The 17,125-nt window shown below is 55.8% G+C and overlaps 4 protein-coding genes across 6 annotated transcripts; all 4 read left to right on the top strand.

The window, feature by feature from the left end:
- The first annotated feature begins 525 nt into the window (after positions 1-525).
- On the top strand, positions 526-1,468 carry sst1.2 (somatostatin 1, tandem duplicate 2). Its single transcript, XM_049726058.2, has 3 exons — positions 526-724; positions 889-1,082; positions 1,189-1,468. Exons 2-3 carry the CDS (start codon positions 891-893, stop codon positions 1,381-1,383), a joined length of 387 nt encoding a protein of 128 aa, XP_049582015.1. The 5' UTR covers positions 526-724; positions 889-890; the 3' UTR covers positions 1,384-1,468.
- Positions 1,469-2,745: 1,277 nt separating this feature from the next.
- Positions 2,746-3,593, top strand: LOC125972396 (somatostatin-2). The gene is made up of 2 exons (XM_049726063.2): positions 2,746-2,963; positions 3,312-3,593. Exons 1-2 carry the CDS (start codon positions 2,841-2,843, stop codon positions 3,537-3,539), a joined length of 351 nt encoding a protein of 116 aa, XP_049582020.1. The 5' UTR covers positions 2,746-2,840; the 3' UTR covers positions 3,540-3,593.
- A 764-nt stretch (positions 3,594-4,357) lies between these two features.
- Positions 4,358-12,131, top strand: ece2b (endothelin converting enzyme 2b). Of its 2 annotated transcripts, XM_049725979.2 has the most exons (19): positions 4,360-4,705; positions 5,894-5,977; positions 6,058-6,193; positions 6,354-6,569; positions 6,636-6,760; positions 6,865-7,011; positions 7,080-7,145; positions 7,221-7,409; positions 7,845-7,987; positions 8,054-8,168; positions 8,339-8,449; positions 8,959-9,057; positions 9,135-9,212; positions 9,389-9,492; positions 9,676-9,786; positions 9,865-9,932; positions 10,004-10,194; positions 10,618-10,713; positions 10,783-12,131. In XM_049725979.2, exons 1-19 carry the CDS (start codon positions 4,673-4,675, stop codon positions 10,957-10,959), a joined length of 2,289 nt encoding a protein of 762 aa, XP_049581936.1. In that variant the 5' UTR covers positions 4,360-4,672; the 3' UTR covers positions 10,960-12,131. The 2 variants fall into 2 exon arrangements, with proteins under 2 accessions (XP_068507427.1, XP_049581936.1); XM_068651326.1 differs by lacking the exons at positions 10,618-10,713; positions 10,783-12,131 and adding an exon at positions 10,354-10,574 and having other exon boundaries at positions 4,358-4,705.
- Positions 12,132-12,334: 203 nt separating this feature from the next.
- On the top strand, positions 12,335-16,911 carry eif4h (eukaryotic translation initiation factor 4h). Of its 2 annotated transcripts, none has more exons than XM_049726046.1 (8): positions 12,335-12,482; positions 13,759-13,943; positions 14,050-14,114; positions 14,223-14,322; positions 14,382-14,450; positions 14,842-14,991; positions 15,161-15,276; positions 16,427-16,911. In XM_049726046.1, exons 1-8 carry the CDS (start codon positions 12,421-12,423, stop codon positions 16,430-16,432), a joined length of 753 nt encoding a protein of 250 aa, XP_049582003.1. In that variant the 5' UTR covers positions 12,335-12,420; the 3' UTR covers positions 16,433-16,911. The 2 variants fall into 2 exon arrangements, with proteins under 2 accessions (XP_049582003.1, XP_049582002.1); XM_049726045.2 differs by having other exon boundaries at positions 15,700-16,530.
- The last annotated feature ends 214 nt before the right edge of the window (positions 16,912-17,125 follow it).

Raw genomic sequence — 17,125 nt, 5'->3', positions numbered from 1 at the left:
CGCCGTGGCAACGGGCCGCTGTCCAGGCTTGTTCATTAGGCCGCTGCGGGGGATGATAGGAAAGGAGAAATCAAGACTCTGGCTCCCCGCCGCTGTCAAACATTAACCCCGACATCAACGTCGGTGCTGACGTCCCCGTAAAATCATCGCGGCTGTGGAAATCGCAGCCGGGGGCCCGGCGTGCGGGCTTCGTATGGAACCGGTGCTGATTGGCCACATTGGAAGCAATGTTCATCCTGAAAAGAAAAGGCTTTTCATTGAAATCAATTTGAGCGGACGTGACAAGGCGCGCCCGCCCGCCCGGCCAATGGCTGGCGACCCACCGGTTCAGGGCATAGGCTCCGGCCCGCGATCGGACAAATGGACGGACCTAGATGCGTCTGAGTTAAGCAAGTCGCAGTGCTCGGAAGTGCGGAGGTGTCTTCACGTTTAAAGCAGGTGGCAAAAATCTTCCCTAATGGAAACGTGCTAATGAAGTGCGCTTAATTGCCAGTGTTTACTTTGGATGGTTTTATGGCCACCCAGCCTTTCAGGGCCAATCAGCGCTAATGGATTTCAGCCCGCAACATTCCTGCATCTCCGCGCGCTCGCCTGTCCAAGGAAGGTGCCAGGAGGCGGGGCGGCAGCCTTCAAAAGGCCCGCGTCTGTACCCCGAACTGCAAAGCAGAGCACGGGCACCGCCGGAAGCGAGAACCACAACCGCAGACACGAGCCAAAGGAGAAAGTACGCCCGACCTGACCCGACCCGACCTGTCTTTGTACCCGTCTGCCTCCTCCGTGATGCTCTTCTTTTCTTTTCTTTTCTTTTCTTTTTTTCTTTTCTTTTTTTCTTTTCTTTTTCTCGTCTCGTCTCGTCTCATCACCGACTCCTGTTTGCTGTGTTTGCAGTCATGCGCCCACACGAGCGATCCCTGCTGGCGTTCGTCATGTGCTTGCTGGCGTGCGGCCCGGCCGCTTCGTCTCAACCCGAGGCGCGGCCGGACGGCGACGGTGATCGGGAGCTGCAGCTGGAGCTGGAACTGGAGCTGCGTCGCCACCGGATGGCGCAACAAGCAGCTCACGGCGCTGACGACCTGCCGCAGGTACCGCCGCATCAAAAGCACTTCCAAAGGCGGCTGACAGGCTTTCGCTCTTCGGAGCTTTGCCGGATCGCGAGCTTAGGCCTAACCCGGGCGGCTGGCATTTCAGGATTGGAGCGAGCGAGTGGCCGAGGAGCTGCTGGAGAGGATGTCACCCCCACGGGCCGAAAGCCGGCGGACGCCCGATCTCTTCTCGGCCAGGATGCCGGCCGAGCGCTCGGTGGAGCCCGCCAACAACTTGCCCCCCCGCGAGCGCAAGGCTGGATGCAAGAACTTCTACTGGAAGGGCTTCACTTCCTGTTAGCCGCCCACCTTACCTTGCCTTGCCTTGCCTTGGCCTTCCATCTTCTGTCCTAACCTGAATAAAGAGACCAATCGCAACAACCGTATGTGCGTGTGTGTGTGTGTGTGTGTGTGCGTGTGTGTGTGCCTTGCTCTTTCCGCTTTTACAGGTGTGTGTGTGTGTGTGTGTGTGTGTGTGTGTGTGCGTGCGTGCGTGCGTGCGTGCGTGCGTGCGTGCGTGCGTGCGTGCGTGCGTGCGTGCGTGCGTGCGTGCGTGCGTGCGTGCGTGTTTTTCCTAATTAGTCTTTGGTGGAAGCACAAATGTTGACACGTCAGCGTGTGTGCTTTTCTAATGAGGCTTAATGGACATCAAAGTGCGCAAAAGTTGACTCGTGTGGGTGTGTGGGTGTGTGTGGGAAACGTGTTCAGGCTCAGCGCTTTACTTTGTCAACGACTGCGTCAGAACAACCTTTCTCGTTGGCAAGGCCCGATTCCGTAATCGTCCGTAATGTCTGCAGGTGAGCGGCAAGGACCGAAAGCAACAGGGCTGACCGGCTCCGGCTCAAAATGATTTTTGGAAACCAATATGCTTTGGCACCGGGCATCTGTTGACCTTTGCTAACCATGGCCTTATCATTAGCATTAGCCTGGCTGACGCACTTTGAATTCGGAAAGTGTCACCGCAGGCAAGCTGATTGGCCATCGCCAGTGCACGTACCCGTCCTGCTAATGGCGCAAGCATCACGCGGCGACCAATCAAACGCCTCGCTGGAGGTGAATGTGTGCATCGGCCCAAACTAATCACGCGGCGCAAAAACGCGGCGGGCGGCTGTGCACGACCAACCCCCCCCCCCAGCAAAAGCCCGAGCCGGCCAACGCAGCAACTCCGAGAGGCCAGACTTCTCTGTCGGAGGTTTGCCGCTTCCCCAAAGCAAATGGCGTCAAAACAAAGCAAAAAAACACTCCTTGTGACCGCCCGTCTTCATCCCTTTGACTTGACAAATGCTCAATCAGAAAACAAAACAAAACGAAAAAGCCCAAATCCCTGATGCGCGCGCATGCCTGTGTGTGTGTGTGCGCGCGCACGCGTGTGTGTTTGCAATTGTCGTGTGTGTGTGCATGAGAATCTGTGCAGTTTTTGTGAGTGCGTGTGTGTGTGTGTGTGTGTGTGTGTGTGTGTGTGTGTGTGTGTGTGGACGTGAGCATCCTGGTGGGAAAGAAGACAAAGTGCATGAAGATGGCTCATTTAACTAAATTGTTTGTGGGGGGTGGAAGCATCATCATCATCATCATCATCATCATCATCATCATCATCATCATCATCATCAATATGTGTGTGTGTGTCGCCGTGACGTCAGCATGACCCTATAAGAGCGGCTGTGGCAAGGTGGAGCCCCACACACTCACTCTGCCACGCATACACACATCCACACACACACACACACACACACACACAAAGACAAAAAAAACAGACTGAGGATGAAGATGTGTTGGTCCACCTCGTGGTGCCTCCCGGTGCTCCTACTCGTCGCGTGCGTCTCCTCAGACACGCTCACGCGCAACAACGCCAGACGCGGCGCAACACTCGGCTCCTACAAACAGGTACGCACGCAGGCAGGCACGCACACACACACACACGCACTTACTTTTCAGGAAGGCTTCTTGATAATGTTTCAACCTCAGCCTGACAACACATTTTGTGAGCGTGCTTGTGAGTCTGCATGTGTGTGTGTGGGGGGGTCAAAATAAAAAGGTCACACACAATGCACATGCAATCACCTGCTATGTCGATTGATGACACACTGAGGGTGACGACAATGTTGACGAGGATGCCGATCGTGATGAAGATGACGCTGACCAAGTGCGGATGACGACAACGATGACCGTGATGACAATGACGGCGCCGATGACGATGACAATGATGACGATAATGGGGACGTTGCGTTTCAGGACTGGCCGGGTCCGTCCCTGGCGGAGGCGGTCCTCTGGGACCTCCTCCAGATGGCCAACGAGGCGACGGAGGCGGATGAGCGGCGGAACGGCGTCGGGGGTGCCGAGGAGCTGCCGCCCGTCGGCCGCGTCGGCGGCGGTGAACGCGACCTTCCTGTGCCGCTGGGCCCTCGCGAGCGCAAAGCGGGATGCAAGAACTTCTTCTGGAAAACATTCACGTCCTGCTGAGTCGGCCTTTTCTTCTTTTTCCCGCTAACTTGCAATAAAAACATTTGGAGGACATTTGGGCTTCCTCTTGTCTTCTTCACAGATGCTCTGCCCCCTCAGCGAGCCGCGGCCAATCGACTCTGCGGGAATGCCCGGAGCTCAATACGCACGCGCTTTAAACACAAAAACACCAAGAGAGGGATGAAGAAGTAGGAACGCAGAGGTCACATGAGCGTAAAGCCTGCAGCCTCTCGATAGCGTCTCCACGGCAACAAGCTTTGAGCGCGGGCGGCCCAGCCACCGACGGGCCGCTTGACCTCTTGCCAAAAGAGCATGTGCGTGCGTGCGTGTGTGAGCTGGAGTTTCAGGAAATGGCTTTGTCTCGCGCACGCCATTTTCAAGTCATCAAGCCACATCACAACACGTGCTTCTCTGTCAAGAGGTTTTGGGTGCCAAACATTCCTTCCTTCCTTCCTTCCTTCCTTCCTTCCTTCCTTCCTTCCTTCCTTCCTTGCCATTTTCCACAAGGTGCGGGCGGGGTGGCCAGAGAGCCAGTGGCAAGGGGTTACCCATGGGGGGGGCGGTCGGGCCTTGTACATGAAAAATAGGACTGAGGACTAAGTGAAGCAAAGAATCTTCTGAAAAAATAGGGGCTCACGTTCATGACATATGCCAGCGACCGGACCAGGGTGTCTCCCACCTCTTGGCCCAAATCGGCTGGCTCGTGGCAAGACTTGGCATGCAGAACTCATGCAATCCGACTGCTTCAATGCCATGGGCGTCCATGCGTGTGGTGCTTGTGAATGACGTATTCGATGACGTCAGCCAGCGTGTCGCCCGGCCGGACGGACGGACGGTGTGTTTGTTTACCAGAGGAAGAGGAGGCTGGCTCGCGTGAGGCGGGCGGGGCTGCTGCTCGGAGTCGCCACACAAAAGACGAGAAGCACAACACAAGAGCAGAAGAAGAGCGACAAGAAGAAGAGGACGACGACGACGAGGAGGAGGAGGAGGAGCAGGAGGAAGAAAAGCACTGACGGACGTAGGCAGGCGGGCAGGCAGGCACGCACGCACGCACGCACGCACGGACGCACACGCGCAGGCGGAAGATGTGCACCCGACGGTAGCGCTCTGTGTTCGGCCGGCTCGGCTCCACGATGAGCGTCGCGCTGCAGGACCTCCGCAACACTGTGAGTATACGCGCGCCCTAGCGCAGACAGTCACGCTCGCTGGTAGACAAGCTGTCAATCATCACGCCAAGGCGTGACGTCATGCAAGGCGCCTGCGAAACAAGTGCAGAAAGGCTTCGAGATGTGACGTCACCGAGCCCTCACCATAGCAACGAGCGCTCCGGGCTCGACTTGTGAGGTCTGGGATGACGTCATGCCACTAACAGGGTTTTCTTTTTTTTTTTTTCCATGCCACCAACAGTTGAGTTTGCCAGGCGTGCTAGCAGGCTAACGTGTGTTTGTTTTTGGGGGATTGACTTGGGGTGCACACCAAGGTTCTGAACTGCTTGAGGACGGGAAATAAATGTGTGTTTGAGTGTGTATGGGGGCGGGGGCACGCCCTGTAGCGGTCAATCATCTTAATTTAACTGCCAGTTTATTAGCTTACTGTGTTTAGTGTGCGTGAGAGAGAGTGTGATGGGAGGGGCACACCCTGAAGCTGTCAGTCATCTTAATTTAGTTGACAGTTTATTAGCATTATTTGTTTAGTCAGGCATGTGTGTTTGATTAGTGAGATGTGTGTGTGTGTGTGTGTGTGTGTGTTTGGGGTCAGGCCTTTGAGTTTCCTGTCTGCAGCTCTCCAGCTTCCTGTCTTAAGATGCCCACCCAACTTCCCCGAAAACAAAACAAGAGAGCAGCGCTGGCATTGTCATCATCATCATCATCAAATCAAATCACCCAATGATTCCCGAGCGCTGCGGCAGCACCGCTGCTGCTCACTGCTCCCCTCTCTCTCCCCCAGGGGATGGCTCAAAATCACACGGGGGTGGGTTCAATGCAGAGGACAAATTTCACCACACCCAGATGTGTGTGTGATGATCATTGGGACTTTAACTTTTAACTTTATCATCATCATCATCATCATCATCATCATCAGCAGCAGCAGCAGCAGCTATATATTTGCATAGCATCGCATGCACATTCATCTATTGTGCGCATTTGATGATTTATTTGTATTGCTGCTTTTCAAGTGTTCAAGCGGCATCATTAAAACAATTCTGAATCGCACGCCACGTGGTACGACGTGACGCGTCCCAACAAAAAAGACACCCGAGTAGCTTTGAAATGGTGTTCCTGTGGCCAAAACGAGCAGCCGGCCGCCGTGCGTACAGCGACCTTCAATCTTTCTTTTGTCTTTCTGTGGCGCAGATGTCCAGCTACAAGCGAGCCACGCTGGAAGAGGACGAAGCGTCGGACGCGGCGGCCGAGGTCTCCTCTCCCGACAGACTGGAGGTGGCTCGGTGGCTCAGCGAACGCCACGGCGCTGCACAGCTACCTGACTGATGCCTTTTTTGCGTGTCCCCCTCCCTCAGGTGGGCTTCACCAAAACCAGCACGGAGCTCCTGGGCACAAGAACTAGGATGGAGCTTCTGCTGGGTAGCATGCTTCTTCTCAGTCTGCTGGCTCTCGCGGCTTGCCTGCTGGTCCTCGGACTGGCCTTCGGGTCAGGTGAGTGACCCGGCAAGTGGAGGAACCTATTTAATTGCATACTAATAAACCCTTAAGACAGCCTGCATTTTGTCCTTCTCGGTGGGGGGGATAAAGCGCATACTTAAGGAAGGTCGGACCGGTCTTTTTCACGACGTGGACCTTCCCTCTGATCATGCAGTTGGCGTCAGCGACCTGTGTCTGACGGAGGCGTGCGTGAAGGTGGCTGGCCAGATGGCGGAGGCCATGGACCGTGGCGCCGACCCCTGCCACGACTTCTACCAGTTTGCCTGCGGTGGCTGGATGCGCAAGAATCCACTTCCAGACGGCCGTTCGCGCTGGTCAACCTTCAACAGCATCTGGGAACAGAACCAGGCCCTCCTCAAACACCTGCTGGGTGAGCAAGCAAAACACAAGGCTTCCCGACTTGAAATGTCTTCTTGACGGCTGCTTTGGCTCTCAGAGAACGGCACCTTCAACGGCAGCAGCGAGGCCGAGAAGAAGACGCAGTCCTACTACCTGTCTTGCCTCAACACGCAGAAGATCCAGGAGTTGGGCGCCCAGCCGCTCGTCGACCTCATCGCCAGGGTAGGCGCGTGGATGGCGGCCAGCGCGTGCACGCACGCGCTGGCCGCCAGCGCGTGCACGGCCGCCAGCGCGCGCACGGCCGCCTTCAACCGACGTGCGCGCAGGTGGGGGGCTGGAACCTGACGGGCGCGTGGGACAAAGACAACTTCATGGAAGTGCTGAAGGTGGTGTCGGGGCCGTACCGGGCGCAGCCCTTCTTCAGCGTGGCCGTCAGCACCGACCCCAAGAACTCCAACAGCAACGTCATCCTGGTAGGAAAGAGCTGGCGGCGTGGACCACGAGAAGACGTGTCACACCGGCTTTGGTTCCTCACCCGCAGGTGGACCAATCGGGGCTCTTCCTGCCGTCTCGGGACTACTATCTCAACAAGACGGCCAACGGCAAGGTGAGCCAGGTGGGGCCCAGATTTTTGGCCGCTGTAGTGAGCGCCCGTCCGCCCGTCCGCCGTGGCTGTTGGCAGGTGCTGCAGGCGTACTTGGACTACATGGTGGAGTTGGGCACACTGCTGGGGGGCTCGCCGGCGTCGGCGCTGGAGCAGATGCGGCAGATTGTGGATTTGGAGACGCAGCTGGCCAACATCACCGTGCCGCAGGACCAGCGGCGAGACGAGGAGAAGATCTACCACAAGGTCACCATCGCCGAGCTTCAGGTGAGGAGGCCGAGCGGAAAAGAGGAAATGCCCTCGAAGCGAGCCGTAGGAGCCCGTTTGGACTGTTGCACCACGGGCTCGGCCACGGGCTCGGCCACGGGCTCGGCCACGAGTTTGGGAGCAAACTCAGATGAGATGGGCCTTCTCTGAGCAGTCCAGCTTTGCTTTGGAGCCGTCGGGGGCCTCGTTCCTTTTGTTTGCGGCTCGGACGGACGGTGCTCTCGGCGTCGAGGCTAGCTTCTCCTCCGACCGGCGGCTGACGACGCTCAGATGCTGCTCACCAAGATGTCGCTGCGGCAACCGTTGCTACGTGCAGTTGATAGCAGCCCCCTTCCAGGGGCGGGGGGGAGAATGTGATGACACCGATGTGAGAGAGCAAACCCAAGGGTGAGCGAGGATGGTCCAAATCACGTGTGCGTGTGTGCGTGCGCGCAGACGCTGGCTCCGGCCGTGGACTGGCTGGACTTGCTGTCGTCGTGTTTGTCGCCGCTGGAACTCAACGACAGCGAGGCCGTGGTGGTTTACGCGCGAGAATACCTGCAACAAGTCTCCCAGCTCATCAACAGGACGGAGCGCAGGTGAGGCGCTGCCATGGTCGACCCTTGACCTCAAGCAGGTTAACGCTCCACTTTGTCTGTGTGTAGTTTGTTGAACAACTACATGATGTGGACGTTGGTTCAGAAGAGCGTGTCCAGTCTGGATCAACGTTTTGAGAACGCTCAGGATAAACTACTGGAAAGTCTCTACGGCACCAAGAAGGTACTCTGTCTGCCGCGCGCGCACGCACACACTAACTAACTAGCTAGCTAGCTGAGCAGAGCCTCCGCACCTGAACTTGGCGACTTGGCCGCCTTTCACTCGCTCAGGTGTACTTTTGAAGCAGGCTTACTAGCACTTTGAGGATGACTGGCTCCGTTTGTGCCACGCAGTCGTGCACGCCGCGCTGGCAGACGTGCATCGGGAACACGGACGACACGCTGGGCTTCGCGCTGGGGGCGCTCTTCGTCAAGGCCACTTTCGACAAGCACAGCAAAGACATTGTGAGTCCCGCTGCTTTAGCTCTTGTCAGACAAACAAAGTCACTCGTGATCTGAATTCCGGGCGTTTTGCGCAGCGTTGGAAGCCAATTGACCAGAGCGGGCTCAGAGCATCTCAACCGGAAAAAACACATTTTCAATTCCGTCCTTGGACAGGATGTACAAAGTTGCATTCCAAAACCTCGTCAGATCATGGGTGGCTTTTTTTTTGTTTGGGGCTTTTCCGTGACTACTTGACAAGGATTGCAAGGAGGTCCTGCCCTGCCCTGCCCTGCCCTGCCCTGCCCTGGCCTGCCCTGCCCTGCCCTGCCCTGGCCTTGGCCTGGCCTTGGCCTGGCCTTGGCCTGGCCTGGCCTGGCCTGGCCTGGCCAGGCCTGGCCTGGCCTGGCCCTGCCTTGCCTTGCCTTGCCCTGCCCTGCCCTGCCCTGCCCTGCCCTGCCCCACTCCGCCTGCTCCGCTCCGCCCCGCCCCGCCCTGCCTTGCTTTTTAACTGTGCCTTGCGCTTTTGGCAGGCCGAGGAGATGATTGACGAGATCCGAGCCGCGTTCAAACGAGCTTTGGACCGCCTCAGCTGGATGGACGGCCACACCAAGCAAGCCGCTAAAGAGAAGGTCGCAGGCACGCACGCACGCACACACGCACCGACAGAGCCAGCGCGGTGATGCGCGTCATGTCAACGTATCATTAGGCAGATTCCATCTACGACATGATCGGCTTCCCCGAATTCATCATGGACGCCAAGGAACTGGACGAGGTTTACGACGGGGTGAGTTTGTCCTTCACGTGGGGCATGGCACGGAGTGGACGAGAAAAGAAAGAAAAAGAGCAGCGGGAATTGTGCCTCGCAGCGGCACTTTAAGTTGGCAGCCATTCTACGCCCTGCCCTGCCCTGTTCAGGTTGAAAACGGCTATCAACCAGTTCTTTGTGTGCCTGTGTTGCAGTACGACGTGTCCGAAGAAAGTTTCTTCCAGAACATGTTGAACTTCTACAACTTCTCTTCAAGAGTCATGGCCGACCAACTGAGAAAAACTCCCAACAAAGACCAGTCAGAAGATACCTCACTGCACCTCACCGCAGCGCACCTCACCTCACCGCAGCGCACCTCACCGCACCGCACCGCACCTCACCACACCCGGCCTGAGCCAAGTCTCATCTCGCCTTCATAAATTAGCCAACTGCACATCCGCGGTAACGTGGCCTCGCGCCGCTGGTGGGTGTGTCTTTGCAGGTGGAGCATGACTCCGCCCACGGTCAACGCCTACTACATGCCCACCAAGAACGGAATCGTCTTCCCCGCCGGAATCCTCCAAGCTCCTTTCTACGCCCGTGACCATCCCAAGTCAGTGGTGCTCCACACGCGCCTATACCCCGCTGCGCAAATGCGACTTTTGATAGTCCCGGTGTCTTTGTACCATAGGGCGCTGAACTTTGGCCGCATCGGGGTGGTGATGGGTCACGAGCTGACGCACGCCTTCGACGACCAAGGTGAGCGGCGGCGGCGACACGACGAATGCCGAACGGCGTGGCTGACCCGAGTCGACCGCGCGTGTGCGCAGGGCGCGAGTACGACAAGGAGGGCAACCTCAAGCCGTGGTGGCAAAACTCGTCGGTGGACGCCTTCCGCCAGAGGACCGAGTGCATGGTGGAGCAGTACAACCGATACGCCGTCAACTCGGAGCGTGTCAACGGCAAGCAGACGCTCGGAGAAAACATCGCAGACAATGGAGGCCTCAAGGCCGCATACGACGTGAGTTCCCACGCACGTGCGTCCAGCCTTCACACACTGCTTTTCGGCGGCGGAGCCCGCCTACGTGGGTCGGCAGAGCCCGCCTACGTTTCCAATTTGGAATATTTCCAAACTTTCCCATCTTAACTTCTTTTTTCAAAACCTATTTTATTTCCTCAGCCAGGGATTGGAAACGAAAGCACAAAGCTCCGTCGCTGGGGCGTGATTTGTTTCCTTTGCCTTTTGGCCGTCCTCTGAAATGAATTGAACAGGAGAGCGAGCTTCTCCTGTCGTTTGGGCTCTTCCAAATGCCGATGCATTCCTTTTGCTGCGTGAAAATGGGCCATTCCCGTCGGACGCAGAAAAGTGGGCCCGGAGAGCTCCCAGACCCCCCCCCCCCCCCCCCCCCCGGCCAACGCCGTTGTCGCTGCTGTCTGTGTTCAGGCCTATCAGATGTGGGTGAGCAAGAACGGCGAGGAGAAGAGACTCCCCGCGCTCAACCTGACCAACGAGCAGCTCTTCTTCGTGGGTTTTGCGCAGGTGGGAAAGGAAAGGAGACGAGCGAAGGGTGGGAAGCGGCGGGCCTTTCACGCAGACTCGCCTTTGCAGGTGTGGTGCTCCGTCCGAACGCCCGAGAGTGCTCACGAGGGCTTGGTGACCGATCCGCACAGTCCGCCTCGTTACCGCGTCATCGGCACGCTCAGCAACTCGGCCGACTTTGTCCGCCATTTCCGGTGCCCTGCGGGAACCCCCATGAACAGCGGCGGGCGCTGCGAGGTCTGGTAGATGGCTCGGACGCCGCCGCCGCCACCTCCTCTCTAACTTATTGGCTTGGAATCGAGACGGACGCGGCCGACTCGGCCGAGTTGGACTGACAAATAAAAGATTGTGATTTGGATTGGAATGGGCGTGGTGGTGGTGGTGCTGCTGCTGCTGATGATGATGACGAAAATATTCACCGCACACATTACTGTCACTTTTCTCCGAATGAGAGGCCACAGAGCTGCTCCATCCATCACTCCAAACATTACAGCAGTGGTTCTTAACCTGGGTTCGATCGAACCCTAGGGGTTCGGTGAGTCGGTCTCAGGGGTTCGACAGAGCCTCCACTGAGGAGGTCCAAACATACCTGATTTATTGTGTCAATTCTGATTTACCAGGATGTAATTTGTTGTGAGTTCATGCATTGTGTTGGTTTTGTTCTTTGAACAAGGTGATGTTCATGCATGGCTCATTTTGTGCACCAGTAAAAAACATCTATGTCTAGAATAAAAAAAAAAAAAAAAAAAAAAATTCACTAACGAGAGGTTCGGTGAATGCGCATATGAAACTGGTTCGGTGAATGCGCATATGAAACTGGTGCGGTTCGGTACCTCCAACAAGGTTAAGAACCACTGCATTACAGTTAGGTGACTGAGGCACTGGCTCACGAAGCCACCTTTCCGTTCATAGATGTGCCATTTTGTTCCTCTCGCGTGCTGTCGTCGACTTTGCTAAGGCACTGATAGAAAGACGAGGAGAGCAAACATTTCCTACATAACTGTGAGGTAATGCCTTCCACAAACTTGACTCAAGGTTTGCTTTGTTCTCCTCACAATGTGAGCGCAATGAATCGCAACTGGACTGCTCTGTTAAGATTGGGTCAATGCCCTGAGAATTAGTATATGACCTGGATGGATGGGAAAAGGTATACAAAGTGGCAATTGGCATCTTTTCTGCACAATGATTTGCAACATCTACTTATCTTCTCCTCCATTTTTCTGCCAAGGTTTTTACAACAAACGTGTCGTACTTGGGTGCTTTTTTTTCTTTCAATTTCCATAGCAACAGCACAAACCAGTACAAAACACAAGTATGATCTTTCACAACAGTACAAAGTAACAGTATTAATATTTATTGTAGATAGAGAACAAAACCACAAAGCAAACAGCAAAAATTAAACATCTGATTGAACCTTTTCTAGAATGCAGGTGCCTTTTTTTAGATTTATGATGTTTATTTGTCATACATAAGAATCACTTCATAGCATTGTAAAAAAAGAACTTTTTTTTTTTTCTTGATCCGCTTTAGAGAATGATGTCAACTTTTTGGTTGAGAGCAAACGAGGAAGTTAGCTTTCAATCCAATGTTGCTTTCGCGGTCAGGCGCGCCGGGGACAGCTAAATGCTTTCCTGAAGTGACGTCAAGGGCCTCCTTGTGGCCCCGCCTCCGCCCAACACCCCCCTCCCCACGCACGCAGCAGCAGTAATGGCGGACTACGACTTCGATGATCGGGACCGGGCCTACAGCAGCTTCGGGGGCAACAGAGGGTGAGTCGGCCCGAGTCTCGCCGCCTGCGTCCCACCGGTTGGTTCCGACGCCGCTTCCCGTCCCGAGTCTTGTGCTGTTCAGGCCCTCTCGGCCAGGTGCCAGGGAAACACCGCGCTCGCTCGCTCGCTCGCCTGGCTTGCTTGCTTACTATCCGACTGGCTGGACAGACGAGCTAACGTGCTAACGAGCTGACATGTTGACTGACGGGCAAGGCGCAAACACCAGGCGTCTGGCGCCCAGCGGCCGGCCGACATTTGCGACGAAGCGGCGGCGGCGGCCCGCGTGGCCTGCGTGCAGTGTGGCGGAGGCTGCTCGCTTCCCCGCGCCTGCCTCGAACCACGCACGCACGCACGCCCGCCCGCCTCGGCAGCTGCACGTCGATGCGTTTCTCCCAATGATTTGAATTATTGTCCGCAAGCAATGAGACATTGGAGCCGTTGGAGTTTTCCATTGCCTGCAAGGCTGCTGCCCTCATTTGCGATTGAAGTCACCAAGCTTGTACCTCGAGGTACGTATTTCCAATCAACTTCCCCCACGGAAATAATTCATTCATTCAGACAGAGGTGTCCAAACTGCGGCCCACCATCCATTTTCAGTGGCTGGCCGCATGACAAATGACGAGTCCAAAACAAAAGAAAATGTTGAGGTGGGCACAGTGAAAAGGAGGATGTGAAACAAATCTACGTCCCCTCTACGCTTCATGAATTGGTTCACATACTGCACAGCTTTTCTAGATAAGCAAACTGTCTGTAGCACCATTTCTCAAAAATACCGATGGCTACAAATGATTCAACTTTAGGAGGGACTGGAAGTGTCCCATTTATGAAGATATCGATTTTCAAAAATGGTCCTCCAGTTGCCGCTTGTCTTGGTTGTGTTTGTGGCAATGGGATTTGGCGGCCCTGAATGGGATAGACGCAGCAGCTCCTTTTAATTCAAAATAGCCAATTTGAGCCCATTTTTTTCTAACCTTAGCTTGTCCAGCTAAAACCGTTGAGATTGCACGCGCGCACGCACACGTGCAGTGCTGACTTAAAGGAGGAGACCAATTGTTGATGATTTCATAGAAGCCTCTCTTTGCATCTCACAAGCAACAGGCTGGCCCAAAATAAACAAGTTACTCCTCAGATGAAGTCAGTCATTTTGCTTTTCCTGACAAAAGCCAAATTGAGACGTGAATCACTGGTTTCCGCTGCGGCTTTCTGGGTTTTCACGCATGGCACCCGTTGTGGCCTGGACGAGCGTGTTCTTAGTGTGATTTCCCGCCCCCCTCAGGCCCCGCAGCGGCGGCCCCCCCGGAGGTCGGCGTATGAAGGAGCTTCCCTCAGAGCCGCCCTACACCGCCTATGTGGGCAACCTGCCGCCAAACACGGTCCAGGGAGACCTGGACAACATGTTCAAGGGCCTCAGCATACGCAGCGTGCGACTGGTGCGCGACAAAGAGACCGACAAGTTCAAAGGTGGCCCTTTCCTTGCAAAAAACCCCCTCCATATCCTGCGTCCAGTCAGCAGTGCCGCGCAAGTTGCCGAGCCTAACTTGAGCCTTTGCACTGGCTCTCCGTTCAGGTTTCTGTTATGTGGAGTTTGACGATCTGGAGTCTCTGAAGGAGGCCTTGGCGTACGACGGCGCCGTGAGTCCACCGTCCGCCCTCCCTAACTCCCTCCTCCCTTCCTCCGTGTTCTTCGAGGCTCTCGCCGCCGCCGTGTACTCACCGTCTTTGCCACCTTCCGTCCCGCAGTCTTTAGAAACCGGCTCGCTTCGGGTGGACATCGCAGAGGGACGAAGACAAGGGCGAGGGGGCGGCAGCGGCTTTGGCTTCCCCAAAGACGACTCTCGAGGTATGCTCGCCGTGTGCGCTCGTGCCGCATCGGCTCGTAAACGGCCGTGTCGTCTGCAGGCCAAGGAGGTCACCGAGGAGGCGGTCCCCGAGGAGGACGTGACGACTTCATGGATCAGCCCGGTGGAGGTGCGACCGATCAGATGGCAGGACAAAGAAAGTCATGCGGCCGCACGTTCCTCGTCTGCATATTCACGCTACGCGATTGGTGGAGCAGAGCAGCCGTCCCGTCCCGCCCCGTTCGTCATTGGCAGCGAGTTGCGTATTGCAGGGAGTGGAGCTAGAGTGCCATCCTGTGGACAAACGGCTCAAGGACCAACAGCATTTACGCTGAATCTCCGCCCTTTATTGTGCCCGTCGTGGTGGTTTAGGAAAGGGTTTCGTTTGCCAAAGAATGGCTGGCCGCCCTCCCCGCGCTCTGGGAAAATCTCGTCGTACGGGTGTGGCGAAGGAGTTGCTCGTTTTCCCGTGGGCCTGGCCGCCGTGCTCAGTGGCGTGCCGCCCTCCGTCTGCTTTTCAGGTTTCAGAGACGACGACTACTCGGGAGGGCGGTCTCGAGGAGGCGGACGTGGTGGCGACAGGCGGGGAGGAGGCGGCGGCGGCGCCATGGGCCGCTTCAGAGACGGGCCGCCTCGCGGAGGAATGACGGACTTCAGGGAACCGTCTGACGGTGCGTGGGATCCGCAGACGGCTCGCGGCCACGTCAACTTTTTCATCCGTGATTAGGACTCGAAGTTGAACGACGGCTCTAAATGATGTACCCCTTCCAAAAGGATGTGAAAGAGGCTGATTTCTCGCCTGACCCAGATTGATTTGTTGTTCTTATTGTTCCCCCTCAGAGGAGCGCGCCCAGAGGCCGCGCCTCCAGCTGAAGCCTCGGACGGTGTCGGAGCCCCTCAACCAGGTGGCCAACCCCAACTCCGCCATCTTTGGGGGCGCCAAACCGCGAGAGGAGGTGATTTCCCGGGAAAAAACTCAAGACTGAAGGGGGGTGGGCGGGGTCTGTGTGGGCTGCGTGGGGGCCGGCTGTCTCTCGCAGCCTCTGGCTGGCTCTCGCAGCTTTCTGGCTGGCTCTGGGCGCCAACTCAGACTCAGCTTTGCGGACGCCAACCTCTCTATCCCGCCTCTCTCTCTCTCTCTCTCTCTCTCTCTCTCTCTCTCTCTCTCTCTCTCTCTCTCTCTCTCTCTCTCTCTCTCTCTGTCTCCCTCTTTAACTTTTCCATCATCGCACACCATTGTTAGCCACAATAGCAATCATATTAACCCGACGGCGCGGTTTCTCTCCAAATTGCGTCCGTCGGAATGCTGAAGCTGTCGGAATGCTTTTGACTCGTCGCTAGGATGTAAATATTGTACTATATGGCTTTGTTTTCACCAGAACGCTTGAGGAACAGTTGCCGCGACGGCTCGTCGCCACATTCGGAAGCGTCTCGCTTGAATTGTTGCAAAAATAGCAAAAACAAAAGGGTGTCCCCACCCGTTTGGACATTGGAATGGCCCATTTGGATGCGTTTGTGCTGCTGACATTCCACGAAGCCTGTGCAGTGGCATTTTCTCCGGCCGGCTGGCCGGGCATTACCCCGAAGACAAATCCGTGGCTAAGAAATTCCCAGTGTTGTCAGACATGTACGTATTGGCTCATGCAAATGCCTCCAGCGTCTGCGCAAGCTCATTTGGATTGGCCGTCCAAACGGAGCGTTGGCCCACGCAGGCAACGTCGCAAGTTGTCAAATTGGCACGAATAAAGACCATTTAAAGGCCAGCTTGCTCAAGTTTTAGGAAGAAGCGCCGCGTTCACGTTTGGCATTCGCACACACTTGAAACCCGCCCCCTCGATTCGGCTTACTGTGATACAGCCGCGCCCACTCTCTCCCCGCCAACATCTGGTTTCCCTCCCGTCTGGTCGCCGTGGCGACCGTCACGCTGCCTCCATTGCAATCGGACGTTTTGTTTTCTAGGCAGTTAACGTGAAACGATTGATTGAAACGTTCGACAAACATCACACTGTCGTGAAATGCTTTTTGGATCGGGCGGTCCAAACATTTGCTCTGCGTGTCGCTCGGGTCGTGTCGGTTGTTGATCTGCTCGTGTGTCTTCTATTGCAGCAGTGATACGTTTGCGGCGGCCGAGCGAGCGGACGCCGGAAGAGCAGAAAAGAAAAGCAGAAAAAAAAAAAGATTTCATTGTGTCAGTGTGTGGACCACCAGAAGAAAGGGCAAAGTCCAAATTGTTGCCCAAAAGCAAGCAGCACATTACACCATCTTGTTTTACTTCCATTCCCCGCAAGTTGTCGCTTTCTGCTCCTGGTCCACACCCGCTACCCCGCCCCCCCCCCCCCCCTCCCCCCTCGGTCCTGTCCGATCTAGGCTCGGTTTCTGGGCGCGGTCCAGACCTGACTCTGAATGGGTTCCCGCATCTTTTCTTTTGTGGACCGGGTAGGGGTGTGTCATTGTTCAGGTTCTTGTCTCGTGTGTTCTGGATGTGGCAGACACTCTCTTACTGTACAAAAGAAATAAAACGGCTGTTTTAAATGTTTTTTTTTTTCTTGGTGACAATGACGGCAATAAACAGAATCATCAAACAATGTAAAGTGGGCCTCAGAACAATTTCCTTTTGTCTGACTCGAGTGCTGGCGAGCCCTGCTCCGAGAGGGTCGGGGCGTCGCGTCGCGTCTTGACCCGCTTGTGCCCAAAGGTAAGCTCTTGCGCCCCTGAAATGATGACGGACGGGAGAGCAACAGAGGCTAATTTGCCAAATGTGAACTGTACTGTGCGCACTTGATCGTGAGTAACATTAAACACTAT

Source organism: Syngnathus scovelli, chromosome 7 (genome assembly GCF_024217435.2).
Source record: "Syngnathus scovelli strain Florida chromosome 7, RoL_Ssco_1.2, whole genome shotgun sequence".
Lineage (NCBI taxonomy): Eukaryota > Metazoa > Chordata > Actinopteri > Syngnathiformes > Syngnathidae > Syngnathus > Syngnathus scovelli.
The sequence above is the reverse complement of the archived record's forward strand: the minus strand, read 5'-3'. Positions and strand labels throughout refer to the sequence as shown.

Excerpts from the sequence above, each read along its gene's own strand:
- LOC125972396 (XM_049726063.2), top strand. The coding sequence starts at position 2,841 with ATGAAGATGTGTTGGTCCACCTCGTGGTGCCTCCCGGTGCTCCTACTC. Across the intron at positions 2,964-3,311 it reads CACTCGGCTCCTACAAACAG|GACTGGCCGGGTCCGTCCCT; the intron begins GTACGCACGCAG and ends GTTGCGTTTCAG.
- ece2b (XM_049725979.2), top strand. The coding sequence starts at position 4,673 with ATGAGCGTCGCGCTGCAGGACCTCCGCAACACT. Across the intron at positions 7,988-8,053 it reads ATCAACAGGACGGAGCGCAG|TTTGTTGAACAACTACATGA; the intron begins GTGAGGCGCTGC and ends GTCTGTGTGTAG. Across the intron at positions 9,787-9,864 it reads TACGCCCGTGACCATCCCAA|GGCGCTGAACTTTGGCCGCA; the intron begins GTCAGTGGTGCT and ends TTTGTACCATAG.
- sst1.2 (XM_049726058.2), top strand. The coding sequence starts at position 891 with ATGCGCCCACACGAGCGATCCCTGCTGGCGTTCGTCATGTGCTTGCTG. Across the intron at positions 1,083-1,188 it reads GCGCTGACGACCTGCCGCAG|GATTGGAGCGAGCGAGTGGC; the intron begins GTACCGCCGCAT and ends CTGGCATTTCAG.
- eif4h (XM_049726045.2), top strand. The coding sequence starts at position 12,421 with ATGGCGGACTACGACTTCGATGATCGGGACCGGGCCTACAGCAGCTTC. Across the intron at positions 13,944-14,049 it reads AGAGACCGACAAGTTCAAAG|GTTTCTGTTATGTGGAGTTT; the intron begins GTGGCCCTTTCC and ends CTCTCCGTTCAG. Across the intron at positions 14,451-14,841 it reads CATGGATCAGCCCGGTGGAG|GTTTCAGAGACGACGACTAC; the intron begins GTGCGACCGATC and ends TCTGCTTTTCAG.